The 13,697-nt window shown below is 42.9% G+C and overlaps 1 protein-coding gene and 1 long non-coding RNA gene across 3 annotated transcripts in view; one reads left to right on the forward strand and one right to left on the reverse strand.

Moving 5' to 3' along the window:
• LOC134731908 (uncharacterized) overlaps positions 1-13,697 on the forward strand; it is an 85,875-nt gene that overhangs the window by 43,768 nt on the left and 28,410 nt on the right. The gene's annotated exons all lie outside the window — the stretch shown is intronic.
• Positions 1-13,697, reverse strand: part of RBM34 (RNA binding motif protein 34) — a 28,725-nt gene that overhangs the window by 13,795 nt on the left and 1,233 nt on the right. For both annotated transcript variants that reach the window (XM_055233947.2, XM_055233946.2), the window contains exons 4-6: positions 8,031-8,262; positions 5,847-5,906; positions 1,485-1,528 (exon numbers count right to left, since the gene is read on the reverse strand). In XM_055233947.2, coding sequence (XP_055089922.1) covers positions 1,485-1,528; positions 5,847-5,906; positions 8,031-8,262 — 336 coding nt within the window. The remainder of the gene's footprint in view (positions 1-1,484; positions 1,529-5,846; positions 5,907-8,030; positions 8,263-13,697) is intronic.

Here is a 13,697-nt window from a genome sequence, read left to right on the forward strand (position 1 = left end):
CCATCATTAAATTTTAAATTAAAAACAACAACAAAAAGGCAGTGGCTCATGCTCATAATCCCACTGCTTTAGAAGGCTGAGGCAGAAGGATTGCTTGAAGCCAGGGGTTCAAGACCAGCCTGAAAACACAGTGAGACTCTATGTCTACAAAAAAATAAAATAAAATAAATTAGCCAGGGTGGTGTGCACACCTGTAGTCCCAGGTACTGGGGACACTGAGATGGGAGCATCACTCGAGCCCAAAAGTTTAAGGCTACAGTAAGCCAAGATCTTGCCACTGCACTCCAGCCTGGGTAACAGAGCAAGAGCTTGTATGTTAAAAACACAAAACAAAACAAAGAAACAAAAAAACAATGAGATGGGGCTGGAGGAGAAGCTGATGGTATAGTGTGAAAATTCCAATTTTCTAACATATCCCACTAAACTCCTCAGTAGTACTTGTACATAAACCTGTCAGAACCTCTGTTTCTGTTCAAATTTAGGTTCCTGGGTTTCAACCTCATACAGAAATAAAAGTATGACTCAAAAAGAAGGGCTGTATCTTCCTAAGGTTTCTAGTCTCCACAGCACTGAACAATGCCTGGTATCTAGGAGGATCTGCATCTTTGGTTACCTCAGCAAACACTGTGGGAATCTAGATATTTATCAAGTCTTAACTATACACCTGGCACTGTGATGGTTATGAGGAAAAACTGGCGAAGACCTGGTCGGCCAAATAACTCCAAATAGAGACTGAATATTGAAATGAAGTCACCAAGATGTCCAAAGGGACTGTTGTCATACAAAAGTTTGACAGAACAGGATTCCCAGAAATGTTTCTAAAGTACATTATTATATTTTATCTAATATAAAGAAATATCTGCTTATAAACTTCATCATTTCAGGTACCATTAAGAGAGAAAAACACCCCAGATATGAGACTAATAGGAAATAGGCATAAAACTGAAGGTAAATGAAAAATAAGCCTTCCATATGGAAGGGCGAACAAGGAGGCTTGCAGGTTTCATTCTTGACACTGAGTGGGAAACAAAAAAATCCCCTGAGCACTGGAAACACGCCACCACCAGTGTGGTCCAAAACCCTCAAACAGAGAACGCCAAGTGGTCACAGGCTGGCAGTATACCCAGGTGACCAGCGCAAGCAAACATGAATTCTCTCTGGAAAAACACAGGAAATATGGCATTTGTAATCTGTACGAGAAAATTTAGGCATGAAGCTTTACACTGTCTTCCAAACACTAACAACATTCTTAAAATTTCTCATGGCTCATTTTCCAGTAATATTTTCTATGACTCTATAATTTATATTATGGCTTAAAGAAAAACGTGACAAATTTAAAGCCTCTCAAATACAGAAGCAAAGAGTCAATCATGCTCTATTATCCAAATATATTAATAAAATCTATGCAATTTTTAAGAAATGGTCTCACTTTTTAGCCAAAAAGGAAGTTTAAGGTGACTCCCTTCCTCTGATTATAGACTTACTTTATTGCTGCCAACTTTTTGGATAGAGTTCCCTCTGCTGGAATCTTTTAAGAGAAAAAAAAAGTATTAAAGACAGTATTTGAAATATTACCTCAAGTTAATATTTTAAGTGAAGTCTAAATATCTAACTCCAGTATACTGTGATCAAAAACATTCTAGGGAAATGAACAAATCAGAAATAATTGTCCTAATTTTTTTTTTTTTTCTTCTGTTTTTTTGAGACGGAGTCTCACACTGTCGCCCAGGCTGGAGTGCAGTGGCATGATCTCAGCTCACTGCAAGCTCCGCCTCCCGGGTTCACAACATTCTCCTGCCTCAGCCTCCTGAGTAGCTGGGACTAAAGGCACCCGCCACCAAGCCCGGCTAATTTTTTGCATCTTTAGTAGAGATGGGGTTTCACCAGGTTAGCCAGGATGGTCTCGATCTCCTGACCTCATGATACACCCACCTCAGCCTCCCAAAGTGCTGGGATTACAAACGAGCCACCGTGCCCGGCCAGTCATCCTAATGCTATATGAAACGAAGCTCGTGGCTTAGGATAAGTTTTTCCAATGAAACCATCATGCTCAGATTTAACAGGCAGGGACTCAAAAACCCAGACAGAAGTTAAGATACTGGGCTCTCAAATTGCATCAGTTCACTCCTACAGGGAGGACGCCAGGAAGAGACACCAACGATGAAAGACACATGAAAAACGTAAGGAAAAGGCCGGGCGCGATGGCTCACGCCTGTAATCCCAGCACTTTGGGAGGCCGAGGCAGGCGGATCACGAGGTCAGGAGGTCGATACCATCCTGGCTAACACGGTGAAACCCCGTCTCTACTAGAAATACAAAAAAATTAGCTGGACGTGGTGGCGGGCGCCTGTAGTCCCAGCTACTCGGGAGGCTGAGGCAGGAGAACGGTGTGAACCTGGGAGGTGGAGCTTGCAGTGAGCAGAGATCACACCACTGCACTCCAGCCTGGGCGACAGAGTGAGACTCCGTCTCAACAAAAAAAAAAAAAAAAAGGAAAAGTGTTAAGGAAAAAGAAATGTTTATGAATTAACATTTTATCGTGTATTCTAATACAATTTTTAAATATGTCTAACTAAACTGATGAATAATATAAAAAGACATATTATATCACCTGTATCTCTAAGAGTTTATATATTCTAATAGGCAAAAAAATGCATGGTGTCCATTGTGCAGGTATGGGAATCCCCTTTATATTCAGGTTCACTTTATTTTCAGTCATATATAGCCTCCTTTAAGAGTGGATAGGGTAGGTAGGGAAAACTTTATGGAAGAAGCAGAAATACATGTCAACAACTACAGCTGTCGACAACATGCCAAATGCAGCCAGGTACTGAGAAGATCAAGGTGAAAAGATACCAACCCTGCAAGTTCACAATCTAGAACATAAATGCCATGTAGGGCAGTTATTATAAATATTTTCTGGAAAACCTATTTTCTTTCTCAGTAACCTGATAGTTTACATAGTAAAACTATGAAATTTTAACTATTTCTTCTGTGTGCAGTTTATCTTGCTAAAATTGCTAACACAGTCAAACTCTCAAACCTCAAAAAAAACAGTACAAGACATAGAAATGTCTAAATGAATAATCAACATGTGAATGACATCATCAAAACACATTTATTGGGTGCCTTCTGTACAGGATCTACATCCCGTTATTTGTTTGGTTTTGTATTATTTTGTTTGTTTGTTTTTGAGACAGAATCTCGCTTTGTCGCCCAGGCTGGAGTGCAGTGGCACAATCTCGGCTCACTGCAAACTCTGCCTCTCAGGTTCAAGCGATTCTCCCACCTCAGCCTCCCGAGTAGCTGGGATTACGGGCCCCCACCACCATGCCCAACTAGTTTTTGTATTTTTAGTAGAAACGGGGTTTTGCCATGTTGGCCAGGCTGGTCTCCAACTTCTGAACTCAAGTGATCCTCCTTGGCCTCCCAAAGTGCTGGGTTACAGGCATCAGCCACTGCACCCGGCCTACATCCTGTCATTAAAGATATCAATAAATAAGTACAACATAAGGCAATAAAGTACAGGAATAATGCAGAGGAAAAAATATTTAATGATATAAAGTATCAGAAAAGCTTTGAAGAAGGGACATTTTAGCCGCATACTGAAAAATACTTTCATAGGCAAAAATGGTACCTTAAGGAAGGATTCCAGGCTAAACAAATGGACTGGCAAAGGGACAAAGGTGAGAAAACCCATGTGTAGAGGAACACAGGACGGGCGGGGCCATACTGGAGAACTGTGAGGCTAAGAATTAAGGATGTATTTCACTGACAGAATAATTAACACAATGTAACCAAGAAGAAGGTGCTGGTAACCCAAGAAGAAGTAAGGCACAGTTTTGTAATCATAGCTTACAGTCTGGTGGAGGAGGCAAACAACAATTTCAGTAGAGTGTACTAAGTACTGTAATGAGGGATGGGTGCTGTCAAATGCAGAGCAGGGACACACTGGTAGCCTTGAGACTGGGGAGAATCAAGGCAGGCTCCCCAAAGGGGAGAAGGCAATAGCAGGCCCAGTGAGGGGTGTGTGTGTGGCGGCTGGGGAGGCAGGGGGGAAGGGCGTTTCATTAATGCAAGGCAGGGAAAGAGGTAAGGGTTCCAGGAAGAAGAGCTTCAGTAAGACTGAGTTGACAGTGTTTTGTTGGACAAATTAGAGGAAGACTGAAGGTAGGAACTACAATAGGCCTCTGCAACTATTCTGACAGGAGGTAATGAGAATTTAGGTAGGATAAGGAAAAAAGAAAGGAATGACTCATATTAGGAAGAAATCACAGTTGAAAAACGGGCAGGAATGGCAAACACTAGCATGGGTGAGCCAATGAACAGTCAAAGGCAACCACAAAACCTGCAGCCTGGGTGCCACTGAATACCACAGAAAAATCAGCAGGCAGCATAGAGTTGGGGTGAGAATGGATGGAAGTAAGCAGATATACTGAAATCAGAGTCTGGCAAGACACCTACACTAATGCGTCAGCCAAAGGTCTAATACGGGGAAATGGAACTCAGAAGGGCAGACAAAAGATATGTGATAAGAGTGGGAAATAAATACCCTGACAGAAATTATGGGCACTGTCAAAGCTTTGGGTAATGTCTACTTCTATAGAAGTGGGCAGTTGTGCCTCCTCTAACATTTGGCAATTCCTGAAGATATTTTCCATTGTTAAACTGAGGTGCAGGGGGCGCTACCAGCATCTAGTGGGTAAAGACCATGGATGTTACTAAACATCCTATAATACAAAGGGCGGCCTCCAACAACAAAGAATTATCCAGCCCAAAATGCCAACTGTATGGAGGTTGAGAAACTCTATTCTAGAGAATCACATGAGAAAGAGCAATTAGAAACATGAAAGAGGGTAAGCGCAGTGGCTCACGCCTGGAATCCCAGCACTTTGGGAGGCTGAGGCAGGCGAATCACCTGAAGTCAGGAGTTTGAGACCAGCCTGGATAACATGGTGAAACCCTGTCTCGACTAAAAATACAAAAATTAGCCGGGCGTGGTAGCACACACCTGTAATCCCAGCTACTTGGGAGGCCGAGGCATGAGAATTGCTTGAACCCAGGAGGCGGAGGCATGAGAATTGCTTGAACCCAGGAGGCGAAGGGTGCAGTGAGCCGAGAACGCACCACTACACTCCAGCCTGGGTGAGACAGAGCAAGACTCTGTCTCAAAAAAAAAAAAAATAGAATAAACATTTCCTATATTCTAATATACATTAACTATGTAATAGTGTCCAAAAATGTACACTATGGTACGTCAACTAACTATGCCTATGCAGTTAAAGAAAAAAAAATCATGTATGGCAAAACCAAATATAAATGATACTTATTTCCTGCTCCAAAGAATGTGGCTATAACTGGTCCAGAGTGCTGAGCTGGTAAAATCCAACTCACTTCTATAAAGTTTTAATATTAAATTGACTTAAATACTTTATCTGTCTGTGCTCAGAGAACAAAGACTGTTTGCAGCAATCATACCCACCTCCCATACTAATACGTATGATGGGACACAGGAAGAGAATGCCTAGGATTCTAGCAATGATAATCAGTATTAACTTTTCAGCCTATTCTGTTGACACAGTAAATAAGTCACCCATCCACCCTCCAAAGTACATTGCAGGCTTTCATAGCAAGAGTATCATTTTATTAAGTAAACTCACTACATTATTTAAAAAGTTCAAGAGTCAGCAGTAGATAATAAGAGCAACTCTTTTCTTGGGTTAAATTTGAACCTATTGATTCAAAAGGTTAAAGTGCTCCACCATCTCACTAACAGCAAGAAGTTAATCTGATTTAAATGCAATAAATTTTCATATTATGTAATTTTATGGGGGAATGAAACATACCAGAGAACGAAATCGTACAGATTCTATTTGTCCATACTCTTTAAAAAATGACTTCAGCTTCTAAAATTAAAAAAAAATACATACACATTAGCTCACCTTCAGAACAACAAATAAGTGCTACGAAAAGGAATTAAGAAAAATTGTCTGATAATCCTTTACTGCCAGGTTTGTTTTTGTTTCTTTTTTTTGAGACAGAGTCTTGCACTTTCGCCCAGGCTGGAGTGCAGTGGTATGATCTCAGCTCACTACAACCTCCACCCCCGCGGCTTCAAGCGATTCTCATACCTCAGCCTCCCACGTAGCTGGGATTACAGGCGCCCGCCACCATGCTCAGCTAATTTTTGTATTTTTAGTAGAGATGGGGTTTCGTCATGTTGGCCAGTTTGGTCTGGAACTCCTGACCTCAGGTGATCCAATCGCCTCAGCCTCTTGAAGTGCTGGGATTACAGGCATGAGCTACTGCACCTGGCCTACTGCCAGTTTTTAACATCATTTCAGGAAAGTAGGTGACTATTCAGTTGGATGAACAAAAAAATTTTACTGAAACTTGTGAGACTCTGTCTCAAAAAAAAAAAAAAACAACAAAACACAATTCAAACTCCTATTAAAAGCCATTGGATGTATGCTTTTCTTTCAATCTTTTATAACCTTTATCACATGTAAATTAAGGATAGACTTGTAACTTCCATAGATTCTCTCATGTTTTCACTTGGTTTAAACCAGGAATAAACTTTTTTTTTTTTGAGATAGAGTCTCACTCACTGTCACCCAGGCTGGAGTGCAGTGGCACCATCTTGGCTTCTGCAACCTCCCCCTCCTGGGTTCAAGCAATTCTCTGCCTCAGCCTCCAAAGTAGCTGGGATTACAGGCATGTGTCACCACACCCAGCTAATTTTTGGGACTTTTAGTAGAGAAGGGGTTTCACCATGTTGGCCAAGCTGGTCTCGAACTCCCGACCTCAGGGGATCCGCCCGCCTTGGCCTTCCAGAGTGCTGAGATTACAAGTGTGGGCCACCACGCCTGGCCTCAAAAAGGCTTTTCTACTGTTTTTAATCAAGTAGAGTTTAAATTGTCCTTCAAAATATGAGCAGGATGCCAAGCTAAGGATTGCAACAGTTACTCTCACATGAACATGCAGAAGCAAAGGGCAGGTTTTGCTTCAATGATCCTCATACAACGGAAGAAACTCAGGACATCTTCATTCTTTAAACAACACATATTTACTATGCACAAGGCACCATTTCAGGTGTCAAGAGACAGAACGAGGCTGGGTGCGGTGGCTCATGCCTGTAATCCCAGCACTTTGGGAGGCCGAGGGGGACGGATCACAAGGTCAGGAAATCGAGACCATCCTGGCTAGCACAGTGAAACCCCGTCTCTACTAAAAATACAAAAAGTTAGCTGGGCGTGGTGGCAGGCACTTGTAGTCCCAGCTACTTGGGAGGCTAAGGCAGGAGAAGGGCATGAACCTGGGAGGCGGAGCTTGCAGTGAGCGGAGATCGCGCCACTGCACTCCAGACTGGGCAACAGGGTGAGACTCTGTCTCAAAAAAAAAAAAAAAAAGAAGAGAGACAGAATGATGAAAAAAGAGGATCAGGCCCAGTGGCTCATGCCTGAAGTCCCAGCACCTTGGAAGGCTAAGGAGGGCAGATCGCTTGAGCCCAGGAATTTGAGACCAGCCTGGGCAATATAGCGAGACCCTGTCTCCACAAAAAACCCCACAAAAATTAGCCAGACATGGTGGTGTGTGCCTGTAGTCCCAGCTACTCAGGAGGCTGAGGCAGTAAGATCACTTGAGTCCAGGAGTTTGAGGCTGCAGTGAGCAATGATCATGCCACTACCCTCCAGCCTAGGTGAGAGTGAGAACCTGTCTTGAAAAAGAAAAGAAAAAAGTAAAACATCTTTAAACATATGGAGCTTACTTTCTAGTGGCATATAACAGGAGATAAGGCTAAAAGAAAGAAACCAGGCAGGAGGTCACTGCAATATTCAAATATAATCTGCAAAAGCCTGAATTGGCAGGGACTACAGGAATGAAAAGGAGGGGGTGGATATTGGAATCCATTTATATTAGGATGATTTATGTAATAATTTACAATGAAGTTATATCCATGACTTATTATTGAATGCTTATTCAACACAAAGTTATTAACTTCTCTGAACTTTTACTATATACAAACTCACCTTCTTATTAAATGTAACAGGCAAATTCCCAACAAACACAGTTCTCTCATTCTTTAATCTCTCTTCTTCTTGGTTGATTTGAATTTTCTTTCTTTGACTGACAACTGTGTCATCTATATCATCAAGTATTTTTCTGTCTGCTACTTTAACACCAGGTTGAGAATTTTTCCTTTTCTGCCCTTGTTTCTGGTGAATTTCTTCTTCTAAATCAGCACTTGCTAGAGCGCTTTCCCTTTTTAAGGCAAAAAACAAAACAAAATAAGCAGTAAGAGTCATGCCAGTTAGGTCTAGTATTTGACAAAGCACAGCCCTACCCTCCCGACTAGAAGTATTTCCCAATGTCTTCTGAATTTTCCTAGATTTACCACTCACAAATATATCAAAATTTTTAGAGCAGCGCTATCTAGAAACTGACTAGTATCTTTAGAAAAAAAATGATTTAACTCAAGAGTTAGAAAAAGTTAAGCTAATTTTTATTTTTTTTTTGAGACAGGGTCTTGCTCTGTCACCCAGGCTGGAGGGTAGCAGCGTTATCACAGCTCACCGCAGCCTCAACCTCCCAGGCTCAGGCAATCCTCCCACCTCACCCAGGCTGGAGTGCAATAATGCAATTTCAGCTCACTGCAACTTCTGCCTCTCGGGTTCAAGCGATTCTCCTGCCTCAGCCTCCCAAGTAGCTGGGATTACAGGTGGCTGCCATCACGCCAGGCTAATTTTTATATTTTTAGTAGAGATGGTGTTTCACCATGTTGGCCAGTCTGGTCTTGAACTCCTGACGTCAAGTTATCTGCCCACCTCGGCCTCCCAAAGTGCTGAAACTAAAGGTGTGAGCCACCGTGCCTAGCCTTTTATACATACATACATATACATATATATATACATATATGTGTGTGTATATATATACATGTGTGTATATATACGTGTGTATATATATACATATACATGTGTGTATATATACACATATACGTGTATATATACATATACACGTGTGTGTATGTATATATATATACATATATGTGTGTGTGTATATATATATATATATATATATATATATATATATTTTTTTTTTTTTTTTTTTTTTTGAGACAGAGTCTAGCTCTGTCTGCCAGACTGGAGTATAGTGGCGCAATCTCAGCTCACTGCAACCTCTGCCTCCCTGGTTCACAACGATTCTCTTGCCCCAGCCTCCCAAGTAGCTGGGATTACAGGCGCCTGCCACCATGCCCAGTAGAGACGGGGTTTCACTGAGTTGGCCAGGCTGGTCTCCAACTCCTGACCTCTTGATCCACCTGCCTTGGCCTCCCAAAGTGTTGTGATTACAGGCATGAGCCACCGCACCCAGTCTCCTTTTATATGTTTTTGTAGAGACAGGGTTTTGCTATGTTGCCCAGGCTGGTCTTGAACTCCTGAGCTCAAGCCATTTGCCCACCTCAGCCTCCCAAAGTGCTAGGGTTACAGGCTTGAACCACTGCACCTGGCAAGAATAAGTGAAGCTCAATTTTTGAACACGTTAAATCTGCCAGGCAACAGCAGCAGCAAGTTCATCTAAACAAAAGCTGATTGACTTAAAGCTCTTGGAGATTTAGTTTACACTCTATCAATGCCTAATTTCATTTTCTACTCTAGATCTTTAGGGGCACTATCACACTCCCTGAGAGTCTAAAAAGGTTAATACGGCAGCAGAGTACTTAGTCTGTACAAGCAATATGGCCGATAGGAAAAACCAGATTCCCTACTTCTAATACTTCTGTAATATTTAAAGGACTCTTACCAAAAGTAAATTGTGAAACGGTAAGTACAATATAAAGTATTGCTGGATATGGATAAGCAAGGTCTGAGCATCAATCTGAAAGGAGAACTAAAGGATATTAAGGAGTGAGGGAAGAGAAGAGCTAGTAAGAATCATAAAAATGACTCACTCATCAGCAAATATTTACCAGGTTCCTACTCAGTTCTAGGCTCTGAGGATACAAAGATAAAGAAACAATCAAAGGCCTCCAATAGTGTAGTGAAGAGACAGACCAAGTTCACAATAACATGGTAACAGCTACAATACATGGTATGCAAACATAAACGAGAAAGGCTTCTCAGAGGAGGAAATCAGTGTCTGGCACATAGTCCAATAAAAGCTGACTGTTATTACTCCTCCCTGAGGACAGGGTCCATGTCTAGTGTTTTGACCACTACAGTATATAAACTACCTAGCAGGAGTGAAAGGAAACGAGACAGTACAATAAGGTGGGAACCAGGTCAGGAGAGACCTTCAATGTTACACGAAAGTGCTTAGATTTTATCCTACTGATGATGAGGAGACACTGAAGACTTTGAGAGCATCTAAAAAAGATCATTTGAGCAGAAGAGTGGAAGATGATTAGAAAGGGGATAAGGTTGGAGAAGGGAGACCAGTAAGGAGATGGTTACAACAGTGTGTATCTGAGAAGACTGACCAGACTCACCAGAGCAGGGAAAGAGGTGAAGACGAAAAGGCAGAGTAAAGAGATAATTAAAAAACAGCATCATCAACTGATTAGCTAAGCAAGGAGAGGAAAGAAGACAGGACGACTCTAGGGCCACTAACTTAGGCAACTAGAAGGCTAGTGGTAGCGCTCATGCCAAGGAACAGGTCTGATGAGAATGATGAGCTCCCAGTGGAGCATTCTTACCTGGAGGTACATATGGAATAAAGAAGTGCAAATGCCAGGAGGCAAACAAACATACACATCTGGAGATCAGGAGAGAGATCACACTGGACACAAGAAATACTGCCCCCAACAAAGGGTGACAAAGGGTCACAAGGACATGACCAAGAATGAGACCCCTGAGGGAAATGCACATTTAAAGAGTAGTCAGAGGAAAAGATACCACAGTAACACCAAGAAGAATTGGCAAGAGGACAATCAGAAGAGATTTCTCTCAGAGAATCCAATAGCTTCAACAAGAAAAGCAGCCACGTGAAAGGTTAACAGAGGACTCATAAGACAAAAGCTGCACTGCCCATTACATATGTCAGAGAGGTCAGGGTGGCCTCAGTGAGCACTGCTTCAGTGGCACAGTCAGGACGGAGAATAAAACCCACCACGACCAGAATGCAAGTGCATGGAAGGGTGAACAGATCAAGAAAAGGGAGAAAGTACAAGAACAGACTGCTTTTCCTAAAAGCTAGACTGAAGGGAAGGACTGTGGGAATGGTAGCAAACAGAGACATGCAATTACGTGGCTTTTTTTTTTTGGCGGTTAGGGGGAATGACCTTTTTAAAGATTAGAATCTTGAGCATGTCTATATAGCAGAAAGAGGGATAAGGACCGGGCACGGTGGCTCACGCCTGTAATCCCAGCACTTTGGGAGGCCAAGGCAGGTGGCTCACCTGAGGTCAGGAGTTCGAGGCCAGCCTGGCCAACATGGTGAAACCCCATCTCTACCAACAAAATACAAAAATTAGCTGGTCGGTCGGGCGCGGTGGCTTAAGCCTGTAATCCTAGCACTTTGGGAGGCCGAAGTGGGCGGATCACGAGGTCAGAAGTTCGAGACCATCCTGGCCAACATGGTGAAACCCTGTCTCTACTAAAAATACACAAAAATTAGCAGGGCATGGTGGCGGGCGCCTGTAGTCCCAGCTACTCGGGAGGCTGAGGCAGGAGAATGGCATGATCCCGGGAGGCAGAGCTTGCAGTGAGCCGAGATGGTGCCACTACACTCCAGCCTGGGGGACAGAGCCCGACTCTGTCTCAAAAAAAAAAAAAAAAAAATTAGCTGGGCGTCGTGGTGGGCGCTTGTAATCCCAGCTACTCAGGAGTCTGAGGCAGGAGAATCGCTTGAACCCAGAGGCAGAGGTTGCAGTGAGCCAAAATTGCACTGTTGCTCTCCAGCCTGGGCGACAACAGCGAAACTCCATCTCAAAACAAAAAAAAAAAAAAAAAGAGGGATAAGGGAAAGAGGGGAACGTGGATAGATCTGACAGCACAATCCCTAAAAAGGCAGAACATATGTGGTACACACAGCACACAGGTGGTTGAGTTAATCTTGGACAAGAGGCAAGACACCTTTCTCTAAGAAAGAGGGGAAGAAATAAGCCTGTGTACAGATGCATTAAGTTTAAATAGGAGGACAAGAAGTAGCAGTTCCCAACTGTTAGTGATTAACAGCTCCAGAACTGGTACAAAGGTCTTCAGTTGAAAGGAGAAAAGGGAAAAGGAAATAAAGGGCTTGAGGAGAGTGGCAAAGAAGAGAGGAATGAAGACTGTTAGCTAGGTACATGTGATGGGATCACTATTTGCATCTTGATTCAAATACACTGTTAAACAACGTTAGGCTGGCCGGGCATGGTGGGTCATGCCTGTAATCCTAGCACTTTGGGAGACGGAGGCAGGAGGATGGTTTGAGCCCAGGAGTTCAAGACTAGCCTGGGCAACATAGCGAGACCCTGTTTCTATTTTTTCATTTAAAAAAAAAAAAAAATGCTGACTGGATCACTTGAGTCCAAGAGTTTGCGACCAGCCTGGGCGACATGGCAAAATCCCGTCTCTACAAAACATACAAAAATTAGTTGGGCATGGTGGTGCATGCCTATAGTCTAAGTGACTCAGGAGGCTGAGGTGGGCGGCTGGATTGAGTCTGAGAAGCAAAGGTTGCAGTGAGCCGCAATCGCACCACTGCACTCCAACCTGGGTGACAGAGCCAGACCTTGTCTCAAAAAAAAAAAAAAAAAAAAAAAAAGTTAATGAGGGAAATGAATAAATTTAAGAACACCAAACTCGGCCAGGTGCAGTGGCTCATGTATGTAATCTCAGCACCTTGGGAGGCTGAGGCAGGTAGATCATAAGGTCAAGAGGTCGAGACCAGACTGGTCAATATGGTGACACCCCGTCTCTACTAAGAATACAAAAATTAGCTGGGTCTGATGGCGCGCACCCATAGTCCCAGCTGCTCAGTAGGCTGAGGCAGAAGAATCACTTGAATCCGGGAGACAGAGGTTGCAGTGAGTCAAGATTGCGCCACTGCACTCCAGCCTGGGCAACAGAGTGAGGCTCCATCTCAAAAAAAAAAAAAAAAAAACTCTTCTCTCTGTCCTGGGATTAAAAAAAACAACCAGACAACAGTAAAAAAAAAAATAAATAAATTTTTTTTTAAAAAGCAAACCAGGCCAGGCGCAGTGGCTCATGCCTGTAATCCCTGCACTTTGGGAGGCTGAGGTGGGTGGATCACCTGAGGTCAGGAATTCGAGACCAACCTGGCCAACATGATGAGACTCTGTCTCTACTAAAAATACAAAAAAATTAACCAGGCGTGGTGGCACCTGTAATCCCAGCTCCTCGGGAGGCCTGAGGCAGGAAAATCACTTGAACCCGGGAGGTGGAGGTTGCAGTGAGCTGAGATCAGGCCACTGCACTCCAGTCTGGAAAAAAAGACCAAAACTCTGCCTCAAAAAAAAAAAAACAAAAAAACGCAAACCAAATTCTTTTATATACATGCTAAAATATTTATAGATGAAACATAAGCTTTCGTTTTGCTTCCAAATAATGAGGGGGTGGCTGGGCGCGGTGGCTCACACCTGTAATCCCAACACTTTCGGAGGCCAAGGTGGGCAGATCACTTGAGGTCAGGAGTTCGAGACCTGCCTGGCCAACATGGTGAAACCCTGTCTCCACTAAAAATACAAAAATTAGCTG

Source organism: Symphalangus syndactylus, chromosome 19 (genome assembly GCF_028878055.3).
Source record: "Symphalangus syndactylus isolate Jambi chromosome 19, NHGRI_mSymSyn1-v2.1_pri, whole genome shotgun sequence".
Classification (NCBI taxonomy): Eukaryota; Metazoa; Chordata; class Mammalia; order Primates; family Hylobatidae; genus Symphalangus; species Symphalangus syndactylus.